Source organism: Falco rusticolus, chromosome 2, assembly GCF_015220075.1.
Source record: "Falco rusticolus isolate bFalRus1 chromosome 2, bFalRus1.pri, whole genome shotgun sequence".
In the NCBI taxonomy this organism is placed as follows: domain Eukaryota; kingdom Metazoa; phylum Chordata; class Aves; order Falconiformes; family Falconidae; genus Falco; species Falco rusticolus.
Genome location: NC_051188.1, coordinates 70,601,012 through 70,625,580, shown reverse-complemented (window position 1 = coordinate 70,625,580; position 24,569 = coordinate 70,601,012). Strand labels below are relative to the sequence as shown.

The 24,569-nt window shown below is 43.2% G+C and overlaps 1 protein-coding gene and 1 long non-coding RNA gene across 11 annotated transcripts in view; one reads left to right on the top strand and one right to left on the bottom strand.

Annotated features, from left to right (window-relative positions):
• The window catches only part of VWA3B (von Willebrand factor A domain containing 3B), a 74,004-nt gene extending 66,793 nt beyond the window's left edge, over nt 1–7,211 (bottom strand). For 4 of the 5 annotated variants that reach the window (XM_037376076.1, XM_037376079.1, XM_037376077.1 and 1 more), the window contains exons 1-5: nt 7,101–7,211; nt 6,623–6,684; nt 5,138–5,224; nt 3,347–3,565; nt 1,356–1,450 (exon numbers count right to left, since the gene is read on the bottom strand). In XM_037376076.1, the coding sequence (XP_037231973.1) occupies nt 1,356–1,450; nt 3,347–3,565; nt 5,138–5,177 (354 nt within the window). In that variant the 5' untranslated portion in view covers nt 5,178–5,224; nt 6,623–6,684; nt 7,101–7,211. Of the gene's footprint in view, nt 1–1,355; nt 1,451–3,346; nt 3,566–5,137; nt 5,225–6,622; nt 6,685–7,100 lie in introns of those variants that run through there. The other variant, XM_037376080.1, reaches the window with a different exon arrangement.
• Nucleotides 7,037–22,983, top strand: LOC119142752. Of its 6 annotated transcripts, none has more exons than XR_005102410.1 (4): nt 7,037–7,076; nt 11,508–11,622; nt 20,946–21,173; nt 22,864–22,983. It is a non-coding gene; the product is annotated as an uncharacterized LOC119142752 (long non-coding RNA). The 6 variants fall into 6 exon arrangements; XR_005102411.1 differs by lacking the exons at nt 7,037–7,076; nt 11,508–11,622 and adding exons at nt 7,077–7,162; nt 7,992–8,498 and having other exon boundaries at nt 21,033–21,173; XR_005102409.1 differs by lacking the exon at nt 7,037–7,076 and adding an exon at nt 7,081–7,162 and having other exon boundaries at nt 11,508–11,610.
• The last annotated feature ends 1,586 nt before the right edge of the window (nt 22,984–24,569 follow it).

Below are 24,569 nucleotides of genomic sequence, written 5' to 3'. Positions count from 1 at the left end.
AAAGGAATGTAGTTCTGGGAAGGAGCACTTAAATCCAGTTTCCTCCTATGACAGCCAGACTCATACAAAGAAACTTACTGCACTACACTGATCTAACTCCATCTTTAAAGCAGTTTTCTTGCAGCACTTCTTTCACTTGTAGTTGGCTAGTCCAGATTCCTGTTTCTCTGAGGGCTGGAAAACCTCTGACTGTCCGGCCTAAATTTATTCATGGAAGTTCATACTCATTTATTCTTGGACTAGCGTGCCTTTTAGCATAGAAAACTATAGTTTTTCCCTAACCCTGTGATTTGCCTTTCTGTAGGCATTCAAGGACAATAATGCTACCCTTTGTCTGTCTTCTTCAGTCTTACATACTCAACCTCAACCAAGCCTTCTCATAAGATCAGCACTCCACTGCAGTTCATCCTACTAGCTCTTCTCAGTACCTGTTCTGGTTTGAATTGCTTCTTCTCAGCCTGTGGTAACTGTACACACTATTGTACACAATATCCTAAATGAGATCTTACCAGATCCTGTATAGTGGCATCGCTACCTTAATGCTACCAGAAATGTCTTTCCTACTGCTTTTAACATCCTAAGATTAAAAGACATTATGCAGATATTTCATATGCCATTAATGGGGGAAAATGAGGAGGAAAGGCTCCCTGAAATGCTGAGGGGTTTTCCATTTTTAAGCTTTGTGCCTCAGAAGTGGCTCTAGTTACCAGAAAAAAATGACAAGACATTTGCTTTTGTAAAATCCTTTATGTATTAACTCCCTCCCCTCATCGCTCACATGCGTATCTCTTCAATCAGAATCCATCCCCTTAACAATGGGGCCACCAGCAGCTGTTGCTAAGACATTCCTTAGAACATGAGCCTGGGCAGAGATCCAGCTAGCTGTCTCTATAGAGTAGGCTGAGCCTTTTGTGACCCGCTGGCAGTAAGCAAAGCAGCGCTTTGCATCAGCAATGACAGCACATTATGTCTTCTTATTTCAGCATCTCCATTTATTTTATTGACTATGATTTTACTTTTTTTTAACTCAGTCGAACATCTTTTTTTTAAGTGTTCCCTCTTTCAAGACAGGGTAAATGTTGCTTAGAAACTGCAGTCTTGTCTGGAAAGATTTACTGCAATGCTGCACCAAGGCAAGTGCCTAAGACTTTGCAAGAAAAAAAAAAGATACCTAGCTTCTCTATCAACAATTGTTTTCACTAACAGTTTGACAAAACAACAACAAAAAAGATAAAGTCCTCACAAAGAATATAAATGTTTCATGCCATAGGGAGACATTTTAGTCACACCATTCTGCTACAGTGATAATAACTTCTAAGCGCACCGGGAAGTTACCACAACTCAGTCACACTTACATTATACACGCTGCCATCTTGTGCTCTCTTGTATTGAGGAAACAGACCATCTGCATACCGAGAAGCCACAAATTTTCCCAAGGTGGTCACATAATCTACAGTAAAGGTTACAAAAGATCAAGTTGCTAATAATAAGGATTACTTCAAACAGATATTTTTCAAGTTCATGTGCATACCATCCGTGTGGGAGGTACATGCATCTGTATGGAACTCGACCTTAATAAACTTGAGAGAAATTCTAATTATGCTTTTGTTTTCTGATTTTCTCTGGCTATGTGTATGATGGGACCCTGAGGGCACCAACAGGCCTCAATTGCCCTGACAGCCTGACCTGGCATTCCCACTCCCAGGGCGCTCAGACCTGGGAACCCACTCTTTGCTTTAGCTGTGTTGCAGGTGTACCTGTCTCAAGTTCTGCTAGCAGACCTCTCTCCTGGATAGACCTGTCAGCCCTATATTGTAGCCTTCTCCCCAGTTCAGTCTCCTGGATGTGGCTCGAAAACCTATGTTGTGGCCTTCCATGTCTCCAGTCTTGTCTCTGGCTCCATCTCCTGCAGCTCCTGGCTACACTCCCCAGCTGGTTCATCACTTCAATCTGTCTGGGACTGTCTGTGGACACTGTTAGCAGCACCCTGCTCTGCCTGCTGTGCTTAGATGCTACAGGACTGCATCCTGGTCAGTGAGGGCACTGCCTGGGCTATGATCTCCTTTGGCTCCTGGCTCATTTTCCCCCCACAGAGCAGCTCTGCTTTTGCTACTCCCTGCCAGTGTAGTCAGAAGAGGGGGAAAACCCCACATTTAATTATTTATAGGCCAAAAAGCTACATGGGATTTCAATAAATGAAAAGTTTAGGCAATTAAACTTCTGTATTATCCATTTACCTCACAACAGGACTTGCAAATATTTGTCTATCAAACAAAATACAAAATCTGGTACAGATAATGCTGTTCTCTTACACAACCAAATGGGTGCAGAAGTGGGTGCAACTAAGGAAAAGGTTGCACTCTGCTCTTTCAGTAGCTAGAAATCTTCTACAGGATCTCCACTGATAGGAAAACATTAGGGGTGGGAATATTTAACGTCATAAAGTAGCTATTCTGTACAGCATGCTGCCCTGCTAAACTAGTACGTTCTGCTCCTAAAATTACACTGTAACAACATTAACCCTGCGTAACAGCTTCTTCTTCATCTACAGCATATAGGATTTCCGGATCTGCACTGTTGATCTTTGAATGCCCCATGAACACAAGCCAGCCAAAACTTTAAATTATGCAACCTAGAACAATTGTAATACATTACAATTCCTACTTCTCAGGCAGCAAGCTGTTCAAAGAAAAGAATATCTTAACATGCTCTGCAAAGCACTATTATGGCCGTAGTTAATAATTATTAGCAAACTCTTCCCCTCCAGCTGTCAGATAACTGCAAAGGAACATTTTTCTATAGCTTGACTTTGCACAAAGAGCAGCTTGAATTCTAATCAAATTTAACTGCTTCCTTAAAGCTGGATCCCTGGAAATAATATACAATTCCAAGCAGGCCGGCTAGCCCTGATGATCAACTAGTTCATTCCAGATTATGGCATAGCATACATTATATTTACTACCTAAAAATGGACAGAGATCTTACGGTGTGTTATTTGCAGGAAAAAAAGACTAACAGCCTCAGCAGCACAAGTTATTTCCCAGCTACAGCTAAACTGGAGAGGATTTGAACTGGATCCGAGGGCAAAGCAACAGTACAGTTGAGTAAGGAAAGTCCCTCTCAGATCCTAAGCCCTTCTCAGATCAAAAGGAGATGGAGTTCCTCAGTTACCTGAACTGGCAATGTCAACAACTGTGGATACAGCTTCCCTTTCTGCCATTATCATGAGATAAGAGACAACATAAAAATCTCCGCTGTGCACACTGGGATGCAAAATGAGCGTGACCCTATAGACTATTCAAAGTCTGGGGTTTTATTATTATCCTTTTACTGATTTTTCACATACCTTTCCTGTGCTGGAATCCAATCTGTGACAAAATCTGGGGTAGGGACAATTTGTTTCTTTTGAGCCCGTGAAGTTGAAGCCATTTAGAAGATGAAATGAGGGGTTGTACATCTTCATCCCACTGATTGACTGTCACCCTCCTTTCCTTCTCTTTTGATAACTTCTTGTGTGCCTCATGGGAATCTTCGGAATCTTGTCTGTGCTTTGACTCAAAGACATCTGTTATAATAAAGAGAAATAAGGAAACACCACATTTATACTTTAACCACATGATTCACTTTCTTTACCTGCATTCTGTGGTGCTCCACACATAGCTCACCTCTGGTTTTCTTTTGTTATACTGAAAAATGTTCTTAATCTGGAAAGCTGCTCTCAGCCCTACATATTTACTTGCTGTTATGTCTTTTTATTCATCTATATCCATTTACCTTCAATTTATTAAAGAAAATGTCTCTTGTATGCTGAAATCCAAGCCCTGAAATCTAAGTCCAGTTTGCCAAATGGCAATTCTTCAAGCTCCTAAGACATCTCACCTAAGTCTTGGGAATCACAGCTCATAATATGCATTCAAAGATTCTCACACCATTGCTACATACCCATGAGAAGCACTATGCAATAAACAAAGATTTCTTAAAAAGTGTATGTTGGATTCCTACCATAAGCAACAGCAGTACCCACAGCAGATACAGACTTCATTGCAAGGCTGGTGAAACTCCCTCTCCTCATATTATTTACCTCAAGTGTAAATGATGGTTCTGGCAGTATCTCCTCCAGGCTGTGATGGATCATGTGCAGGAAATCATAGACACTAAGGCCCAGTTTCATTTAAAGTTCTACAGAACAATGAACATACCTCAGCATCAATGTATGGTTGGCTGGGCTAGCTCCACTTGCAACTGGCAGCAGAGGCAGCCCAGAGCCTAGAGTGGCTGAGGCAGAAATGGAAGCAACAACAGCAGTAATGTTTCTGTTCCTCAGCACAGAGGTTCTAGGACTTTGGTATTTCCTGTTTATTAACAAAATATTCTGCATGACCTAAGCTGGCTCTAGTTGATTAAATACCCTTGCTGTATCTAAGTTTACTTTCTGTGGACTTTTGAAATGGCTGTCCATTTTCCCCAGCATCAACATTATCTGGAGTATCCCAGTCGTCCACTGCCCATATACTGTAAGCTGACTGTAAATGTAGCAGATGTACTTCTACCTTTACTAAAACAGAACCTTCAGTCTAGTATGGAATGTGATCAGAACTCTCTGCTAAGATCAAATATTACAACAACTGACCTGGTTACAAAGTTTCATTAGGTAGACTTCCTCAGTTAATGGTACAGAGACAAAATGAGACTCTATCTTCAGAAATCATCTTTCAGTGACAGTAGGCTTCTATATGGTGCAGACTGGCACCAGCTCTTTCACAGTCATCAGTCCTACAAGCAGGGCGCTGGGCTGGCATGCCTGTGGAGGTTGGCATTTTACCAGCCCTACTCCTGTACTCCATACAGAAGCAGCAGTGAAAGATGTTAACTCTAGAGAGGCGAAGGTTTGCAGCTGTTCGAGCTTTGTATATAGTCAAGGACTGTTTATAGTACTTGAACAGTCATTCCCCAGTTTCCTCCTCCAAAAATACAGAAAGGCTAGCACAGCACCCCATATACAGCACAGGTAAGAGTGCCACAGTTTCAGAATGGCTTGTACACAGCTAGCAGCATGCACACCACAATGCTGCAAACGAAACTGGAAGTTATCCAGGGAAACACTGAATCTATGCAAAAATAGTCCTGAAATACTCACAGTCACTCCAGGCAAGTCTCTTACATGGGCTGCCAGTCATGACAGATCTCTTGATCAGCAGCTCCTCTTTGCTTTCTTCTTAAAAACCTGAGGAATTATTATTTTGAAAAAATATAAAATATTGCCATATATTTGAAAAAATATAAAAAATTGCACAGGTCAGTATGAACTGGAGACCGGCTCCACAGGTCCAGTCAATAACAAACTGCAGAACATTGAGATCAAGATGATTTTCCTCAAGGAGAATAATATTATAAATGAGAAAGGACAGCTACTCCCCATGTCAAGAAAGCCTGAAGTCAGATTTAACAGGGAGCCCCATACTCAGAAATGAGAAAGCAGGAAACCGGTAACATGGTTTCCATTTCTTAATCACAAAAAAGAGCCAACGTGGAAGCTTCCGCACAGATGCACTAGAAAAATGAGTGTGGTGTTTTGGCCTGGTGTTAGCCAGTTGTATTATATTCTATTAGTGCTTTGCATTATACCTTACCATTGCTATAATCCAATTTATGTCTAAACCTGGGAGTATTTGAAGAATATTTTGTGAAGAAATTCATAACTTTGCCTATAAGACTACAAGACGATTCACAAAGAAAAATAATTATGTGTGTATACATGCATGTGTATGTGGTTTAAGGCCCAACTGTGAATAAGACACAACAAATGGATAGAAAACACAATGTCAAAACAAGGCAGCATAGATTGGCTGAGTGTATCACTTTAAGACATCATGTTTTGCCATGTACTCGAGTCTTCTTTTAATAAATAAGATGAATGAATGAATGAGGGGTATTTGTGAATCACCAGCAGGCCAGCTACTAGCTGTTGTCATCAAGCAGGTTTTCCAACGGGAAAAGCAAAAATGGGATAAAATAATAACCCAAAGATTTAGCCCCCTTCCTCTTTCCTCACTGCAGAACTGAACGTGCTATATATTCCTCTTATAAGCAGGTACATAATAACCTATCCAGTCTGTCATCCTCGTGCAGAAAGACATGAACAGTGTGAAAGGCAGGGGGGACTTCAACAAAACAGGACTCTGTTCTGTACCCTAACACCCCAGGCGTGGCACAGAAGATGCCCCGCAGCAGCACAACCCGCAACTAGCCTAGACTTGGTGTCAGCACAGTAGAAAGGAGCCCTTGCCACAGGGGAGCCATGACAGACAATGCCCATAGTGAACGGCCACAGTGGCACCAGACTTGTGCCATTTATCTCTCAGGCTGCAGAAATAGTGCCACAAATCTCTCATGTTAATAGCTGAGACACATTTCAAGCAGCAGCCTGTATCAGAGAACAAATCCCAGGTGCCATCTCATCTTCCAGATGCCCAGCAGTATGGGAACAAGTTTTTCCCTTGTGTTAACCTCCAGCACCACCCCCAGCAGCCTGAACAGCACCTGGATGTGAAATGCTGGCGCTGTATGAAAAGAAGCAGTTGAAAGGAGACGAAGCAACTTCCAACAGAAACAGCCAATTTACCTCGAGTCTTGGAAAGGCGAGTTCAAAACCGATGACAGCCGGGATAACCTTCAGCCCAGAGCCTGAATCAAAACAGGTTATTTTTGAAAGGTGAGCGAGAGTTCATCTGGGCACCTCTACTGTCTCGGGCCAGTGCAAACAACCCGCTACAACCTTCACCCACCGCACGCTTTGGGTGTTTAACAGATGTGGCAGTGTTTGCCGAGGCCACACGGGCCAGGTTGTCCCTCACACCCGGGAACACCTCGGGAAAGCCCACGCACGCCCCGGCCCGAGAGGCCACCCCAGGCCACCTGAAGCGCCGCACCCCCGTGACGGGTGCGGAGGGGCCGCGGCGGGGCTGGGCCGCCTGCTGCGGGACGGGGCACAGGCCGGCACGGCAAGCCCACCGCGGGGCCCGGGGAAGAGGGGGAGCGCGGGGCAAGGCCCGACGGGCCGCCGGGGCCACCCAGAGGTGAGGCGCGGCCGGGTCACTCACCGGCGCTGGCAAGCGGTAGCCGCGTTACGCCCTGGCGGCCACCCCCACAGCCGCCACCTGAGGTAACCGACCGCGTCCCCAGATACGCTGCGTGGAAACGGGCGGGGAAGGGAAGCCGAGGCCTCCCTGGGGTGAAGGGCTACAGGTCGGCGTCACATCCCGCCCCGAGCCCGCCCGCCAGCGCCGGGACTGCGCAGCCCGCTGCCCTGCGGGAGACCGGGCGGCCGCCGTGCTGGGGGCTGCGCCGCTGCCTCTGCCCTGCGCAGCGACTCGGGTGCGGAGCCGCCCCCGCCCCGCGGCGCCCCCTGCCGGCGCCGCCGCCCGCCCTCACCTGCCTCCGGCCGCCCCGCCCGCCCGCAAGCAGCCCGCAGCCCGCAGCCCGCAGCCCGCAGCCCGCAGCCCGCAGCCCGCAGCCCGCAGCCCGCAGCCCGCCGGGTTGCCGCGGCACGGCCTCACCCCGCCCCCCGCAGGGCCCGAGAAGGCGGCGCGGGCGGGCGGGCGAAGCGCGGGGCAGAGCTGCCCGAGGGCGGCACACGGGCGGGCGGCGGCGACGGGCTGCGCTCCCCTACGTTCGCGGGGGTCGCCGCCGCGGGGAAATGGCCGCGGGTACAGCCATGACCGCGGGGTACAGCCCCGGCCGCGGGTACAGCCATGACCGTGGGGTACAGCCCCGGCTGCGGGGTACAACCATGACCACAGGGTACAGCCTCGGCCATGGGCACCGCAGCAGCGGTGCATGCCTTCCCCTGGGAGCCAAAAATACACCGGCTTGGAGAGCCACAGAAATCTACATATATTGGATTTCAAGTGTTCTTGTCTTGCTAATTCTTAATTCAGACCAAGCCGTTGATGATGTTTATACTAAGAGCAGCCACATGTCCTTTGTTTCAGAGGAACGGTACATGCTGCCAGGGAATTGCCACGCTCCTGGAGAAGCCTCACTAAAAATTCTTCTAGCATAACAGAATATACAAAACAATACTCATCATAAACCTGAACTTGGTATTAAAAATCTCCCGTTGATGTCAGATAGCTGGAGATGCTGGTTTGCATTTGCAGTATTTGAGCTGTAAATGTTAGTGAGCAGTTTCCAGCTGAGACACAGACAGTGCTGAGCTCCGCACTTCTCTGGTTCGCTTTGGTTTACTACACAATCGCAAAGTCATAAAAGATAGGTCGCTTTGCAGGATCGATGGATCAGTTTTTTCTACATATCTACGTATTATCAGGTGGAAACACGCACCCGCAGGCAGGGACGGGGCCGTCCCACAGCACAATGAAGTGTTGGCTGCGGCTCTCCGAGGTGGCTTGGCAAACAGCAATAAGAAAGAAAAGTTCCTTATAAGGCCTGCGGTTGGGATGGGAACGTGGCTTTCTGGAGCTTCAGCTTCTTATACGGTGGGAACCAAGGGTTTAAAGACTAGCCTAGGCATGGCAAGTCATTCGGGATTGCACAACTCTTCCCCTGAGGTATAGAAAAGGCATTTATTTCTCAGGCATGAAATAGCTTCCCATCATACCATTAAAAGTAGCAGGTACTGAATGTTCTCTGGATCCTTTCAGACACTGTGACTGCCATAGCACAAGGTTCTTTAGAGACCCATATTTGGGGGGAGGGGGCGGCTTTTAAAATTTGTCCTGAAAGTGCAGGTCCAATGGATTTATATGTAGATGCCCCCAAATCAAACTAGTCAATCTCTTGATATGTTTTGCTGCTTCCAGCAACAGGATTTTTTTATCGAACACCCAAAATGCCTCATTCAGATAGTTTTTTCTGCACTATACAGAACGAGCCCATCTATTCTCAGGCCTAAATGTCTGTAAATGTAGTAATTACAAGTTACATAAAAAAAAATATTCTATGTGCTGTAACTTAGTCTACTAGAAACCTTCACTGTAGGCTTGGCTATTCTAAACAAAAAGTGTTGCAAGGAAACGTTCCTTAGAATGCTTTGAACTGTGGGGCTTGTACAATCGCCTGACAAGCCCAGGAGCAAAGGCTGGCAAATGCAAAGCTACTTATGGCTCCCACAGGCTGCATGAGCAACTGGCTGTCGTCTCTTAGGTGAAGTTCTTAGGAAAATAAAATGCTCACTGCACATCAAATAAACATTGTTCCTTGTTTACATGGAAGCTCTGCCTTGGCCACTGCCTGGCCTGCAACTCATGCAGAAAACGAGGAATATATTCTCCATATGCTGCCTGCTGAATGAGGCAAGGCTGAATAATGAAGGAGGCGAGGATCCAAGTAACTGGGAAGTGGGAAATCGCTCCTCGCACAGGGATGATAAAAATAAATCTTGAGCCATTCTGTCATCTGACCTTTAGGCTGAATGACGAAGAGATATTGATGGGCAGAAAGCATGTTATTATGTCATTCATTAGAGAATGTATTGTAACACAGGCCTGAGATTGCATTAGTGAGCATGACTTTGTCCTGACTCTAGAATATTTCACATATTAATAAATATATTTGAACACCTTTTCTTATGACTAAAAATCAGCACTGTCAGCATTTCCTCTATATTGGTGCTTACAACATGAAACTGTTGGCTTGATTTTTATGATGAATCTTTTTCAACCAAAATAAAAGCATAATTGGTTCTTTTCCTGTCACCCATTTGAAAAACTCTTTAGCATATTCTTTTTCAGATTATTAAAGCTACATTTGACATAAATTTGCAAAATTTCTTTATTCATGCAAAGCATTGTACATGGTGCTTCTAATTAACTGCCATTGTATGAAGAAAGTCTCTTACAGTGATACACGGAATCAGTAAGTAAGGATACTTCCAGCACTGATGCTTATGGAGCTTCACCAGGAAGTTTAACTCTGTCACACATCCTGCCTCACAGTGTCATGCTTCCTGTTGACTCCCTCTCAAAGGGAGACAGGAATCAGTTGTAAGGGGCAAGGAAAAAAACAAAAGCAAGCTGGATTGAAGCTGAGTTAATGCTGTCCTTACTAGACATACTGTTTACAGTGATTATCTTTAAAAAAAATAAATGCATACACCTAAAACGCAGTTTATTAGCTCAAGCAGAATGCAAAAAACATAAAAAGAAAGTCACGTAAGTGCAATACTTTAAATACTTCTTTCACGTTTACGCTGTTCTCACCCTTCAAGAGCCCCCTAAAAGAATCTCTTCATAGTATATCTGCAAACCCCAGAGGTAAATGAGCTAGCCGAAGAAGAGCTAACCCTGCTGTCAGCAGTGGTATAGTGACATGAGTGTGGGATTCCACCTGTTCCTGCCTAGAAGGCAGGCAAATGAGGCAGGACAGAGCACTGGGCAGAAGAGCTGGATTTAGAGCCGGCTCAATCACATCTGTATGGCATTGCACTGTACATTTACCTAAATAAAAGTTTTTTAAGTTTCTAGATGTTCCTTAACATGTTCCTTCAGTTTTTTAAGATATTCCTCAAGTTCTGCATGTCAGAACTGTGCAGGCTGCAGCCTGTGACTGACTTATAGCTCACCTTAGTCTGTCTGATGGTGGGTGGAATCACCATCCCTGGAAGCATTTAAAAAATGCATAGATGTGCTTAGAGGCATGGTTTAGTGGTGGACTTGGCAGTGCTGGTTTAACCATTGGGCTTGATATTAAAAGTCTCTTCCAACCTAAATGATTCTATGTGAGCTTAGAAAGAAGTAAACACACTTTTGGATGAGGACATTGTAGGGAGGTGGCATGAAAAGAAAAAACAGGCACTGCGTAGTGGGAGAGTGGAGGATGAAGGGAGGCATGGGAAAGGGCAGATGTGGATAAACTAAAACTTTAGGGGGAAAAGCTAGAGGCAAGAAGGGACATAAGGGGTATGTGACTGATGTGTGATGGCAGGGAGAAGCACGAATTCAATCTGTAGAAGTGGATCCACATTAAAGATGTGTATATACCAAACAGGAAAATGGGGAAGGGCTGGACTGGCGTGGTGGATGTGATGTGTACAGGGGCTTTTTACTCCTTGCCCCGCAACATGCATAACAATTTGGATGCACTGGATAAACTGTGAGTCGCATGCTGTAGGAGCACTGGACTGGAGGAGGAAGGCTAATGTCACTGAGCATAGGCCTAACCAAACTGTCATAGTTGTAGGACTAAAACTGTTAGCCACAGAATCATAACAGTAAGCTGAGCATCTCCTGTGAAGGTCTAGTGCCCATATTTACAAATCTTCTTTCAGGCCTTGAGGAAAGAGAGTCATGTTTCCAACAGAAGCAAGCAACTGGTTGTCTTCAACAGCCCACCCATGTTTTGAAGTTGTGCCCATCTTCTCTACATAGTCATCCTCTGCTGCTTCCCGAATCTGGACCACATGCAGTCTTTCAAGGGTGGTTGCTGAAGATGCATGTACCATTCTATGTGGCTTGGATTTTTATTCTCTTCTTTTTACTTTTCTTTAGATCTATACTTAACTAGAAGTGTTTCCAAACTGACAGGAGTAAACAGAAACTTCTCCATTCCTGCAAATTTCTGTCTTCCAGCTACCACATGTAGCATGACCAGGTACTAATGGAGGTGAGCTTGTCACTCAAGAAGCAATGCTACTTGGAACAGTGCATAACAGATCAAACAGAACTTAAAATAAAAAATTAAGAAACAAGATAGCAGTGCTCCATGACCTTTGTATTTGAGACAGGCACTGCACATCAAGGTTTGCCACTCTGTGGCACCCACATGGTATTTGTGTCTTCTGGAACAGAAGATGAAAGATACAAATGCTGCTGAGTCCTCACTGCCCTGGGGTGATATTGCATTACCTATACCTCATGAATTTCTTTCCAGGTAGCCTGCTTGCACAAGCACAAAAGCATGCTAGCAGGCACCTTGCCCGTGCTGGAGAGACAATACTGAAAGGAGGAGCGTGAGGCATGAGCTGCATGGCAGTGCTTCCAGTCCTCCGCAGCAAATAAGGGAGAGGCTCTCACAGCTCTGGTTCTTGAACTTGTCCCCAAGTTCATTGTCAGTGATATGCTTCTTCCCCTTTATGAAAGTCACTCTTGTTTACAGCTTGTCCTTGAACTGAGGGGTTCTTTTTAAGGGGAGTGGAAAGAAGGGAACTGGTTTCTTATTCTGGTGAGGAGTAGTGTCATTGGCTGCGGTGTCTCTCTCCATCATTTTCCCATCTCTGTCTTTCCATCACAGGATGATTCTAGCTAACATGAGTAGAAAGTCCCTGCCTGCTTCCACTAACATCTGTCTGCTAATATCCTTCAGGCTGTGAACCCCCAGGACAGGGCTTGTCCACCCCAGAGGATCTGGAAAGTGCTTTGAATATCATAGGCACTGGTAGTCTAGAAATAGTTTGGTGAGAAATGAAGAAGGCCAGAACAGGTAGAGACACTGGGAAGCATATAAAGCAAAAGTGAGGAAGCAAGGGTGGGAGTTGTTCCCAGTGCTGGTACAACAGGCAAATGAAGTAGGCTAAGCTAGTTATTAATAATTCTAGTTCAGAAAACAGAAGTTCTTAAATGTGGGAACAGTGAGGACCTGTAACAGACTTAAAGCTAGAGTATTGGTGGGACATAAACAGCTTAAAAGATAAAGATTGGTATACAAGGGACCAAAGTCACCAGGAATGTCTTGCCTATTCATCTATTCTTAGAAGCAGGAATGCAGAAATGCTAAATGCAAGATATAAAATGAAAGAGGAGAGAGAGGAGGAATGAATGAGTAGATTAATTTGCACTGGAGGGAAAACTTTCAATGAAGTATTTGAAATAAGAGCAAGTAAAGCATTTATTAAAATTTGCTTAGGTTTCAAACACTCATTTTACACCATTACAAAAACACTGAATATGGAGAAACATTTGGGCAACAGCTCATATGCACATAGTGACAGAAATTTACACTGAAAATGCTTCAATTGATTGGGTGCCAGAAGAGTTAAAAAATCTATCAAATGTTCTGCAGAAACATTTAAAGCTAGTAAATAACTTAGCAAGCTGAATACACTAGGATAAGCCAAAGCTAAAAGTTCATTCTTTCAAGGCAAGATAGAGAATGAATAGTTTCCTCCAGTAAGGGAAGGTTCAGCTTATCATAAGCACTAGGGAGCAACAGTGATAAGTCATGCAGTGGTCTGTGCAAACCAACAGATTCAGAAATGACAATTGTGCAAATGAAGTGATTGTCATCAAAACCGCCAAATTCTTTCTGGCAGCATCTGCTGTGAGAGGGTAGAGAGAGGTCATGTATGACAAAGTCATCAAGATACATCAGAGTCCCTGGGATTCCAGCCAGGGTGAAGGCAATTTTTTGATAGCATCTAGAGGCTGAATCCAACTCAAAAGGACATTCATTTATAATGCAAACATCCTTTATGAAAGTCAGGTTGGTTTATTTATAAATACCTAGAGCCATACTGCATCCACAGTAACCTAGCTGTGCTGTGAACCTACCATTCATATTCAAATCAAACCATCAATGCATGCACAAGGAATTCTGTCATTGCATTTTATTTTCTTAAAGACTTGCCAGGATGTTACATGTACTTCTGTCATATTGTCTGCCTTCTATAGAGAAATATACATTCACTAGAAATCCTTGTTACAGTGACTAAGCCTATGAGAGCAAGGAATGTCGGGAAGCCAGAAAAAAGACCACTAATTGCTAACAACAATTATTTTTTCAAGTTGTCCATATCGTATAGCAGATAACAGAGAAACTTCACTGCAACAGCAAATCAAAGTGGGTATGTTAAGATTTCTAACAAAGCCGAGACAAGAGATATTCTAATGTTATTGTATTACTGCCATAACTATAGCAAGGGTGGGGTAAGAGAGGCACCAACAGAAGAAAATAAGTCCAAGTCCCCAAAATGATGGCTGCTGCAGGTGGAGGCAGCGTGAGGGTGAGCAGGAGGTAGCTACAAATGAAAACAAGCACAGCAGGAGACAGAGGAACAGGAGCTGCCCCAAAATATCCTGCTACCATTCTGCAAGGTATATAGTATTACACAACAATAAATTCAGTGCTTTAATGTACAAGTGAAAAGCCTACATCAGTAAGCTGCTCCAGTATAGACCAGGCCGGGTATTTTACTGTGGACAACTGTGAAAGCAGCTTTTTCCATTTAGGTAAAGTTGATCTGGACTCATCTGCTCTTCAACCATTAAACATACAGCAAAGGGTAGTAGTGTATCAGCTTGAAAAAATATTTAAGCTAAATAATATTACTTTCATGTAGAGTATAGTATCATGGTGTTATCAAAAGGCATAACTGGAGATGAGGATTGCAGGTGGTATGCTGCTGGTCACTTAGGCCCACAGAAAGGGATTTGCCTCATATGACTTCAGTCATCTGTGAAATGGGTGATTAATCTAAGTCAGTCACCCGCCCTCCTTGATGAGGCAGTGGAGAGAGATGCGTAGCCATCTCCCCATACCCACGTATGCTCTGGCTGCCCAGGCTCAGCATGCCAGCTTGCACCTCTGCCAAGTAGGAAACTTTCATGGTCTCTCCAACTTCAGAAATGATGTGAGTGATGGGCAGGTGTGGTCCCACCAGTGGGCTCCAACTTGCGCGAGTGGCTGAGACAGACACAATTTCACGTGTCTCAGTGAGAAAGAAGCCTGCTTTCGGATACAGTGGCCTGTGCTCCAGAAGCAGAGAGCTCGCCGTTTGCTGCATTCCCACCATTCACATCTGCACCAACCCTCCATAAGGCAGTAGGGGAGATAGGACCGAGATGGTGGGTGAAGGCCCCACAGCTCTGCCAGACCCGAGCTGCTGGGGGTTATGTGCCAAAAGGAAAGGTCTCAAAGCTGACCCCTAAATCTTAAGCTGAGAATGCAAGACTGGCTGTTAAAAGGGATAAAAAAGATTTGTTTCCACTTGTAAATGCAGCATCAGTCCAACAACAATCACTGAGAGATGGTAAATATTGATTCTGAAAGCAACATTTATACACAGGCACTGTGTTTATACCAAGACCTCTGTTTAGAACAATAAATTAGTTACTCTGCGTTCATGTGTGCTAAGGGTTATTTGGCCAAAAGAAATATATCATAGGTGACAATTCTTTACCTAGCAAGCATTTTGTATAGAAAATATATCTAGTGTATAATTTGCAAAATGTAGAAGAATATTTAAGGATTGGCTTTCCCTTCCTTGGCAGATACACAGTCTTTTCACATTATATAAGTTACATCAGGTTCTATAAGAGACATTAAACCTTAATTAATGCTATATTTTAAAACATTTTACTCCCTTTTAACAATATAAAATAGAATCATAGAATCATTTAGGGTGGAATAGACCTTTAAAATCATCAGGCCCAACCATTAACCCAGGACTGCAGAGTCCAACACTAAACCATGTCCCTAAGCACCACATCTATGTGTTTTTTAAACATCTCCAGGGATGGTGATTCCACCACTTTCCCTGGGCAGCCTGTTCCAATGCTTGACCACCCTTTCAGTGAACAAATTTGTCCCAATATCCGATCTAAACCTCCCCTGGCACAACTTGAGGCTGTTTCCTCTTGTCCTGTCACTTGTTACCTGGGAGAAGAGACCGCCCCCCACCTGCCCACAGCCTCCTCTCAGGCAGCTGTAGGGAGCGATAAGGTCCCCCTGAGCCTCCTTTGCTCCAGGCTAAACACCCCCAGTTCCCTCAGCTGCTCCTTGCAGGACATGTGCTCCAGACCCTTCACCAGCTCCGTTTCCCTTCCCTGGACATGCTCCAGCACTTCTACATCCCTCTTGAAATAAATTTGGTGCTGATGAAAGCCTGCACAACATTTTGATAATGCAGAAAAAGAAATGTGTTAAGCAATAAAGAAATGTTTTTCACCTTTTAGTTTTCATATATTTCCGTATTACATTTGTGATGGACATGTTGCTTAGAATATTTTTAGGCAGAACTTTGTGTTTAAATAACTTCATCTCTCTCCCCACTTCAAAGCATTTAAAAATATTTTTCAATCACTGAGCTCATTCAGTAACCTCAGTGTGTTGTAATTATTCTTCCAGTCTAAGCGCAATTAAGATAATAATTCTCAAGTCTGAGTAACTCTTTACAGCATATTTTAACAAATACTTTATAGAGTTATGAAATAATTCATAGATAACAACTTTCATGAAGTACTTGCTGACATTTTAATGCCAGCTTGTCACTATGGACAGGACATGCCTCTCAGCGCAATTGGGACACTGCCCAGGTGATTTATAATTGGGCCCTGGTTCCTCCTGCTGGGATTGTCATATGATGTCCATGAAAAGGACAGTGACACATATCATTCTACAGTAACTGCCACAGAAGCTGCATTTAGTGACATCTGCACCTATAGCCCTCCAGGTGAGGATTTTGAGTGCATGTGGGCTTAGAACAAGGAAAGAGCCAGAGAACTGATGGTGTAGGGGATGTTTTGTATCATCAGGGAAGTGCATTTAGTAAGGGCCTTGAAAGGCAACTAATACCATTACGGAAAAAAAAAAAGAAAATTAATTATTAGGTACCGATCGTGGAACCTGCTGACTAAGCTGTTTGTTTTAATCAGTGCCTTTTGTTTCTTTCCACCCTGACTGCTAGATTCATCCTGCAGAGCAGAGGCCAGGATGCCAGCTCATGGCTGTCTCGCTGCATGGCTGGCAGGAGGTGCTGATACCGAGCTGAAACCAGCTTGCACCCTGCTTTTGGAAACCAGATGCATGGATGTAATTATGCTAATCAGTGGAGTTATGCCCCTCCCACTTTTCCCATCACTTGCAGCTGCAGTTCTTTTATTGTAATTGAAGTAGTATTATGTCACACTGGTTTTAATTTTCCATAATACCCCCCACAGTTGGTGTGTGTCTTCATAACTCAGGGCCCATTTTATAGATGACTCACGTAATGGTCAAAGTTATTAATTTATTACAAGACTGCCTCCAATCCCAATTTTTAAAGTGTTCCTGCATTGCTCACAGACTTAAAATCTGGAGCCACTCACATTACTTACTAGTCAAGAAAAATAATTGGAAGCGGTAGTGTAACTATTGTTTTATAGAGCCCCGGGCCATGGCATTGCATGCTGGAGAGTCAGTGGCGCCTCTTGTCCCATCTGGGTGGCTCAGGGCTTCCAGCCTTCGTCTGGGCCAGGAAGCACCTTTCCTCATGAGCAGTCCCACAGGCTGCGATGGGGTGACTCGGAGGTACGCCTCCGTGCCACATGAGTCAGGACACCAGAATGTGCCCCTTCGGTACTAATTAAAGCCCGCTTCACACACAGGAATATACTTCCAATTACCATAGTAGCCCTGGAATGCATTGTGGGATGTGGAGAAGAGCAGAAGCTATTGCAGAAAAAAAAGTAATTGGAGCGTTTAAATGACAAGGCCCTCGTGATTAGTCTGTGTCATATGAATTATCCCACAATAACCCAGCTCCAGGTTCCAAAATGGATGCTCATATGAAGGTTTTTCCTTCCTGGACTTCCAAGAACCGGGCTTCTCAGCCGTCAAAAAATCTGAGGAGATCAGGCTTTTTTTGTTTCCTTGCTCCTGAGCTTCCCATATCACTGCATGGTGAAGAGCCAGAGTTATTGCCTGTTCAAAGATATTGAGGAAGAATTTGTAAAGGACAAATAAATATGTCATTGAGAATGCTGTCCTGGAAACAAATCCAGAAATCTCCTTCCATGGGAAATCTCAAAGTTTAGGTTTTTGTTTTGGAATGACTGCTTATTTTGGAATTTCACTTGGAATAGAGATTCAAAGAATCTGCCAATTCAAGTCTCAGTCCTGATTCTGTTGTTGCTCATCTGTAAAATTAATAACTTCACATCCTTTTTATTAATTTATAGAAGTTTATCATCAATTTATCATTACCCTTCCTCATCCTTCCTCAAGTACTATCCAAAGCACTCTTCAGGAGAGAAATAAGGAGGAGACAGTCTATCTGAAAGACTGCGCTGAAGCTCGGAATGTTTATTTTTCTACAGAGAGCTAGTTATTTTGCTTTTTATCCTACTTTGCTTAGGAAAATACTGTAACAAGTCCTCCCACCATTTTGCACCTCAAAGCTGTGAATTCTAATACCATAGATCTACTTCAACAAGAAAGCCTGTGCCATCAGGTGGTCCCCAGTGTGCCCAGGACATGTGCAAGCAATAATCACATCAGACTCCATTTTCTGCAGGTACCTACCTACACTGACTTCAGATGCACTTAAATTCTGTTTGTCTTGCAGTGGTTTTGCTATGATTACTTATATAAAGCTGTGATTGCACATGGTGTCCACAGTCTGGTCTGTGCCAGCAAAACAAAGGGTCTCAACCCCAAAGAACATTTTGAGTTTAGCCATAAAAGCGAGCACAAAAAAGTTTAATGTGTAGCCAACTAGCAAAAGGGTGTTGACACTTACAGTTCATATTCTTTTTGCTAAATTGTTTACTTTTACAAGTATTTAAACAAGCACATCGTGACAGGTACACAACAACTATTGAGTAGCTTTGTGTTTCTGATACTGTCATCATGTAAAAACGATGAATATAGAAAATGCCGTTCCCTCCAACAGCAAACAAGGAGCATTTTGAGTAAGCTCCTACAGAAAGCCCTGCTCTCCCTCTTTTGGCTTCTTGGTAAAGAGTTCCCCCAGAGACTCCATCAGCCTTCCTCTTCCAAGTCTTCTCAGAGCAGACTCGAAGAAACAGAACAAATCTCACTGCTGTAGCAGCCCCCGTTCCACTTTTGGACCCAAAGTATAAACAAGCAGCACCAGAATGTCGTCAGAAAGTATCTGGGAAGCTAGGATGGCCCAGTGTTGAGCCTTGGTAAAACACATTGAACTGAGAGGTCACAACTGATGGGCTGAATGAGACCAGCCCATGAGCCCAGAGCAAGACAGAAGCACGTTTTGCCCCATCTGCAGCCCACCTACTTGAATGGATCTAGAAAGAAAAAAACATATATATCTTGTACTGCTCCAACAGAGTCTTCTCTTTTAGTTATTTTGACACTACATTTGCTTTGCTTTACCTTGTCCTGTGATTTCTATCACACTGAAGAAATTCATACTTGGAATAAACGACTGTATCACTGGGACTTTTTGGAAAAGGAAAGGATTGAGGCAGCCAGCAGAGGAGGTCTAATATTTTTGGCAGACAGAAAAATGCAGGAGTTAGCACAGCTTATTAACATCTTCAGGTACTTCACTATTCCTATTCAGGAAAGGGCACGCTTTATTTCTTCCTCCCTGTTTTTGCTTGTTATTCAGTAAAACATTCTTGTAATTAACAAAAGAGGTCCTCAGCATATGCTTGACTAAGCGTACACATAAATCCCTTCATCTCATATGTAAAAACTTTCGAAACAGACATGGACTTTTCTTACACAGGTCTGTGAGAGGAAGGAAAAGTCACTGTAATTCTGTACATGAAATGTAGTTTGTCTGAAAATACAACCTGGAGTACTGATAAGTTGCTGTCCTCAAAAGGAGCTCAAATTTTCTCCACTGTGTTTTTCACACTCTGTTCCTTTTAGAGTCAAATCCCAGTGTCTTCTCTACACTACTGAAGTGTAAATGTTTAACTTGGCAGTATATATGAGTGATAAACAATCAGCTTTGTAATTTAGTTGGTAATAAAAGATGACAATTGAGCCTTTCACTTTTGCTAATTTCCTTTGGGGGGGGTGGTCAACTGCTAAGTGCGAGCATTCATTCTAGGTATGCAAAAAGAATCCAAACCTTTACTGAAAGAGAGTGTGTTATTTTTCTGGTTGAAGATTAACTCAGTCATAAGCTCTTTTTTCCCCTGAGAGTAATAGCTTTCAGATTTTTGAAAAAGTGCAAAATAAAGCTCAGCAGCTATTCTTCTGTATGAACACCTGCTTTACTTTTCCTGAAGCTAAAGATTATTTTGCGCTGTAATAAGTATTCTTTGTCATGATAGCTGTATGTATATAGCATTTAGATAATTTTGATTGTCATTTTGATTTGATTACTTAAAATTTGAGTTGTCTTTTTCATTGCATGCTTTCCTTTCTCACAGATATGTTTGGTAAATATATAAACATGCTGTAGTTAAACTGAAAAGCAGGCTATTGCTTCATAATTCTGCATATATAAAAATAACGTGCATGGCCTGCTGTATGGCTTGGCTGGTGCTTACATTCAGAAAAAGGCAGTACACAGAGAAACACGTGATGTACATGCAGATACAACGCAGACATTACTTTTCAGCTTGTTAGGAAGGAAAGGAATGAGCATCAGGACATTTCTATGCAGATCACCCAATCCCTCTGTGTTTCTCTGTCCCTCTCACTAACGTGGAATGAAACACACTTACATTCATCTCAGGCTGATGTCACATTTACTCTCCAGTTAATATGTGCAAAGCACAATAAAATAGAATATGCTAGAGTAGGAAAAAGTAGAGTAGGAAACTGTAGAATATTCTTATTTATTCATTGCCACATCTGTGGCAGCCTTTTTGAGAACTATTTATCGAATTATGCCTTTATAATTAAATAGTTATTATATTACAATGGCATAGACCTGCATGCTTTGTTTTGTTATATTTTTGTAGAAATGTGAAAAGATTATGTCTTCTATTATTATTATTTTCTTCTCCACTGGTGTTAATGTTAATGGTTCTCTTATGCTATTGCTCTCTCTCATCTCCATGTACTCAGTAAAACTAATGTATAAATGCACAGCTCTGGAAATTAATACTGATAACTAAGACCCCATAAAAGTACTTCTCAGGCAAGACTGTAAGGAGCACAGTAATAGGTTAATTTAGTGAACTCCTGAGGAATTTCCCAGATACTATTATTAAGATGCTATTATATTTTTAAGCTAGCTAAAATTCACTTGTGTGCTTTTACTGCTGTTGTTTTTTTATTTTTTTTATGAGACACTTAATCTATCAGACCTATAGAAGCGAGAAACGAAAGCTTTAGAAGAGGTTAACATCTGAGAATGAACAACCTAACTATTACAGAAACACAACACATATTATCTGTTCCTGAAAACCTGCCCAGTTGACCAGTCTGCTGAAAAACATGTGAAAATGTAAGAGGGAGTGACTGTCAGCATCCCCAGGACACAGAATAACAGCAATAATATAAGAGTCTGCTTTGAGGTAAGGCATTGTGTTTGGAAGATGATTCCTGGTTTAACTTTGAGAGTAGAGACTGGGTGTAGAGCCTATTGTTATGAGCAGTTCTCTCCTTTTTATCCTTTACAGAGAATGTTCTCTATCACCGCCAGTTTCATAAATGGAGGGCTGATAGGAATGACTGGAGAAAATGGCCAAGATGTAGTGATTTAACAGATTTTATATAAAAAATAGCATGGCGTTTAAGATCTCTAGCTTTTGGCAGTTAGTAAAAGTGCAAGGTGATTATAACTCTGTTACAGCAGAGGTCTTTCCTTCTCAGTACTCCCAGGTTACCATTCAGCACTTTCACATACCTGCAGCACTGCACAAATTACCATCCTTCACTAGGAAATCCCTTTCATTTGCATCAAATTAGGTCATTGCCCAGTTGCTTTTCCCACAAGCACAGGAAAATGCATAGGTGCTTAGAAAAAGAGAGAAAGGACGCTTCCCATTTCCCAAAGAAGCAGAGATGGGCAAATAAAACATCTGAGAAATGACACTAAGTGTAAAACAATCCTGCTCTTCTACTTTTATCATGTTTTTTTTATTCCCACTGATCTGCACTGCTGTTCAAATGATAATCCTGCTCAATATCACCATAGAACCAATGGAAGACAACAAAACAGACACAGCTGCATAGTGAAAATGGCAGGCAGAGCAAATTAAACATAATTAAAGCACAGCGTAGCCTCACAAAGTTGGCTTTGTACATTAATACTGGCAGAAGAGTGGCTACGGCAGAGGCTGCTTGCAGCCCTCAGCCACCAGCCTGCACCAGCTGACTCCACCACCCAAAGGAGCCCTGGATCTCAAGGTGGTGTCGGAGGCAGGAACATAGGGCTCCCAAATCATATCTAGCTCCTAATCTTGCCAGAGGGCTTTACAAACATGAAGCTAACCTCACGGCAGCGTGGGAAGGTAGCGTGGGAAGGTAGGTGTTACCTCCTTCTGCTCAAAGTCAAATGACTTGTGTAGCCACACGTGGAGTCACCAGGGAGAGAATACAGAAAGAGCTGATTTTTTTGCATTATCCTAATTGCTTTCTGTTGAAACCATCCCTAACTGCAGACCACATTTCTTTCCTCAAAAATTGAATGGCAAAATTTGCCCTGAATGCTGTGAATGCCAGACAGTGCCTTAAATGCAGCCCCTTCGGTCCAACACTGAGGAACATCTAGGATTTAAGGATGATTTTATTGCCAGTCAGGGCCTGTTGCCTGCTATGGCTTCAACTAGGCTTTCCATCTTAGATTGTAAAACTGTATTCATGTGACTATCCAAAACTGGCAGTGGCACAAGCTAGTTTTACAAATCAGAAAAAAACTATTTTCCAGCTGTATTTGCCAAGCAGTGAAGAAAGTCCACCGGCTACGAAATGGCTACTTATGTAACAAGCCTCAGTTAACTGGGGCTGGGTGGACATATTATTATTTTTAAATATTTAATTCATGTTTATAAGAACCTCCCACAGGTTCTTAATGCTCCATGTTGCACTTGAGTTGCCCTTTGTAGATCAGACTCTGAGAGATCAAGCCTTGTACTTGTTTTGGAGAGGGGAAGACGCTGAAATGTAAAAAAACCTGTATCACAATTTCTTACACTTTTAATGTAGCTCCTGTTTTACAAGTGCTTTCCTTGAGCTGTTAAACAGCAGCTGTTTTTTTCACAGGTACCACAGCAGAAAAGGGACTTGTAAATGGATTACAGGAAGATGACATGAACTCAGGGGGCTGCTTCTGTGCAGAAGAGGATGCCACAGAGGAACATGTCATGGAGAGAAAGAAGAGAATAAGATATCATCACAGATATCACAGATAAAAGGCCTGCAAGAAATGTAACCTATTGGCATTAAATCTTAATCTTCCTGACAGGTGTTTGCCTAATAAGACATGAAGATTTGTTGATTTTCAGTTCAGTTTAAAGCTGGCGAGGTCTTCTTAACACAAAACGTAGAACTTGCTTGAATGAATACATTCCCTAGCCCAGTACCTGTAGCTGAAGCAGCAAATATCTCCTAGAAAAGTCTTTCATTTGGATTTTGAAGTTACTTGTGAAGGAGAAGCAATCTTTGGCAAGTTGTCCAGGGGTTATTTTCCTTCCCACTTAAGACAGTTTAAAAGATATATCAGGACAACTCTGGGAAGCTTGTGTTATCCTTTAAAGTTGTTTTCACACTGTGTCCTCCTTCTGGCTTGTTACTTAAATGGCATTTTCATAAACATTGCATTTCTCTTTGCGTATTCTCAGCCTGTAAAGACCTGAGCTGAGTAAACTATGCAACTGTCACAAATGACAGGACTGCAGCTGAAGACAGCAGCAATAACATCAGGCTCTGCACACAAAGTCCTATTTTAAATTTTTTGCTTTGTTGAGAAGGGAGGGGGTTCCTATGGCCATAATGAAGTGGTGGCTGGCTGCATGCTACAAATCATTTCTCAAGCAAATTTTACCCAAGGTTGTGCTTAAGGTTTTCTTACAGCCTTGCATGGAAGAAGTCAAGTCAGCCACACAGGGACAATAGTTCATTAAAAAATTTATACATATATATACATATAGATAGATAGATATGATATGATATGTCATCTTTATGACCAAAAGGATAAAAAACCCCTTTCTCCAGAGAAACAGGCATATGAAAATAATATACTGCGATTTGTACAACAGAGCTCTAATCCATCTGTCCTGGTTTCAGCTGGGATGGAGTTAATTATATTCTTAGGAGCAGCTCGGTGCTGTGTTTTGGCTTTGATGTGAGACTTCTCAGCTCCTCAGGCCCTGTTAGTGAGAGGGCTGGAGGGGCACAAGGAATTGGGAGCCAATTTTGCTCTCCTGCAGCTGGGGAGCAGGCTTAGAGCTGAGGTTCTCGGCACCTGCTGCACAGAAACCCCCGAGCCCGGCCCCGTGCACACCTACAGTGCACACCTATAGCTAGCTGCTAGCTATGGGAGGTTCCCAGCCTCCACAGGCACACAGCCAGGGCAGCTGACCCGAACTAGCCAAAGAGGTGTTCCGTACCATGGGAGGCCATACCTGGTATGTATACCTGGGGGGCTGGCTGGGGCAGACAGATCATTTCTGGGAGGATTAGCTGGGCACCGGTCATTGTTATTCTTCTACTTTCATTTTTATTCTGTTTCAATTATTATATTGTTCTTATCTCATCCCTTGAGTTTTACATTCCTTTCTAACACCCCTCCCCATCCCTCAGGGTGAGGGGGGAGTGAGCAAGCGAGTGAGCGCTATGTGGTACTTAATTACCAGCCGGGGTTAAACCATTTAAGCCAGAATCTACAGGAATCCATGGGAACCTCCCATAGCTAGCAGCTAGCTATAGGTGTGCACTATAGGTGTGCACTATAGGTGTGCACGGGGCCG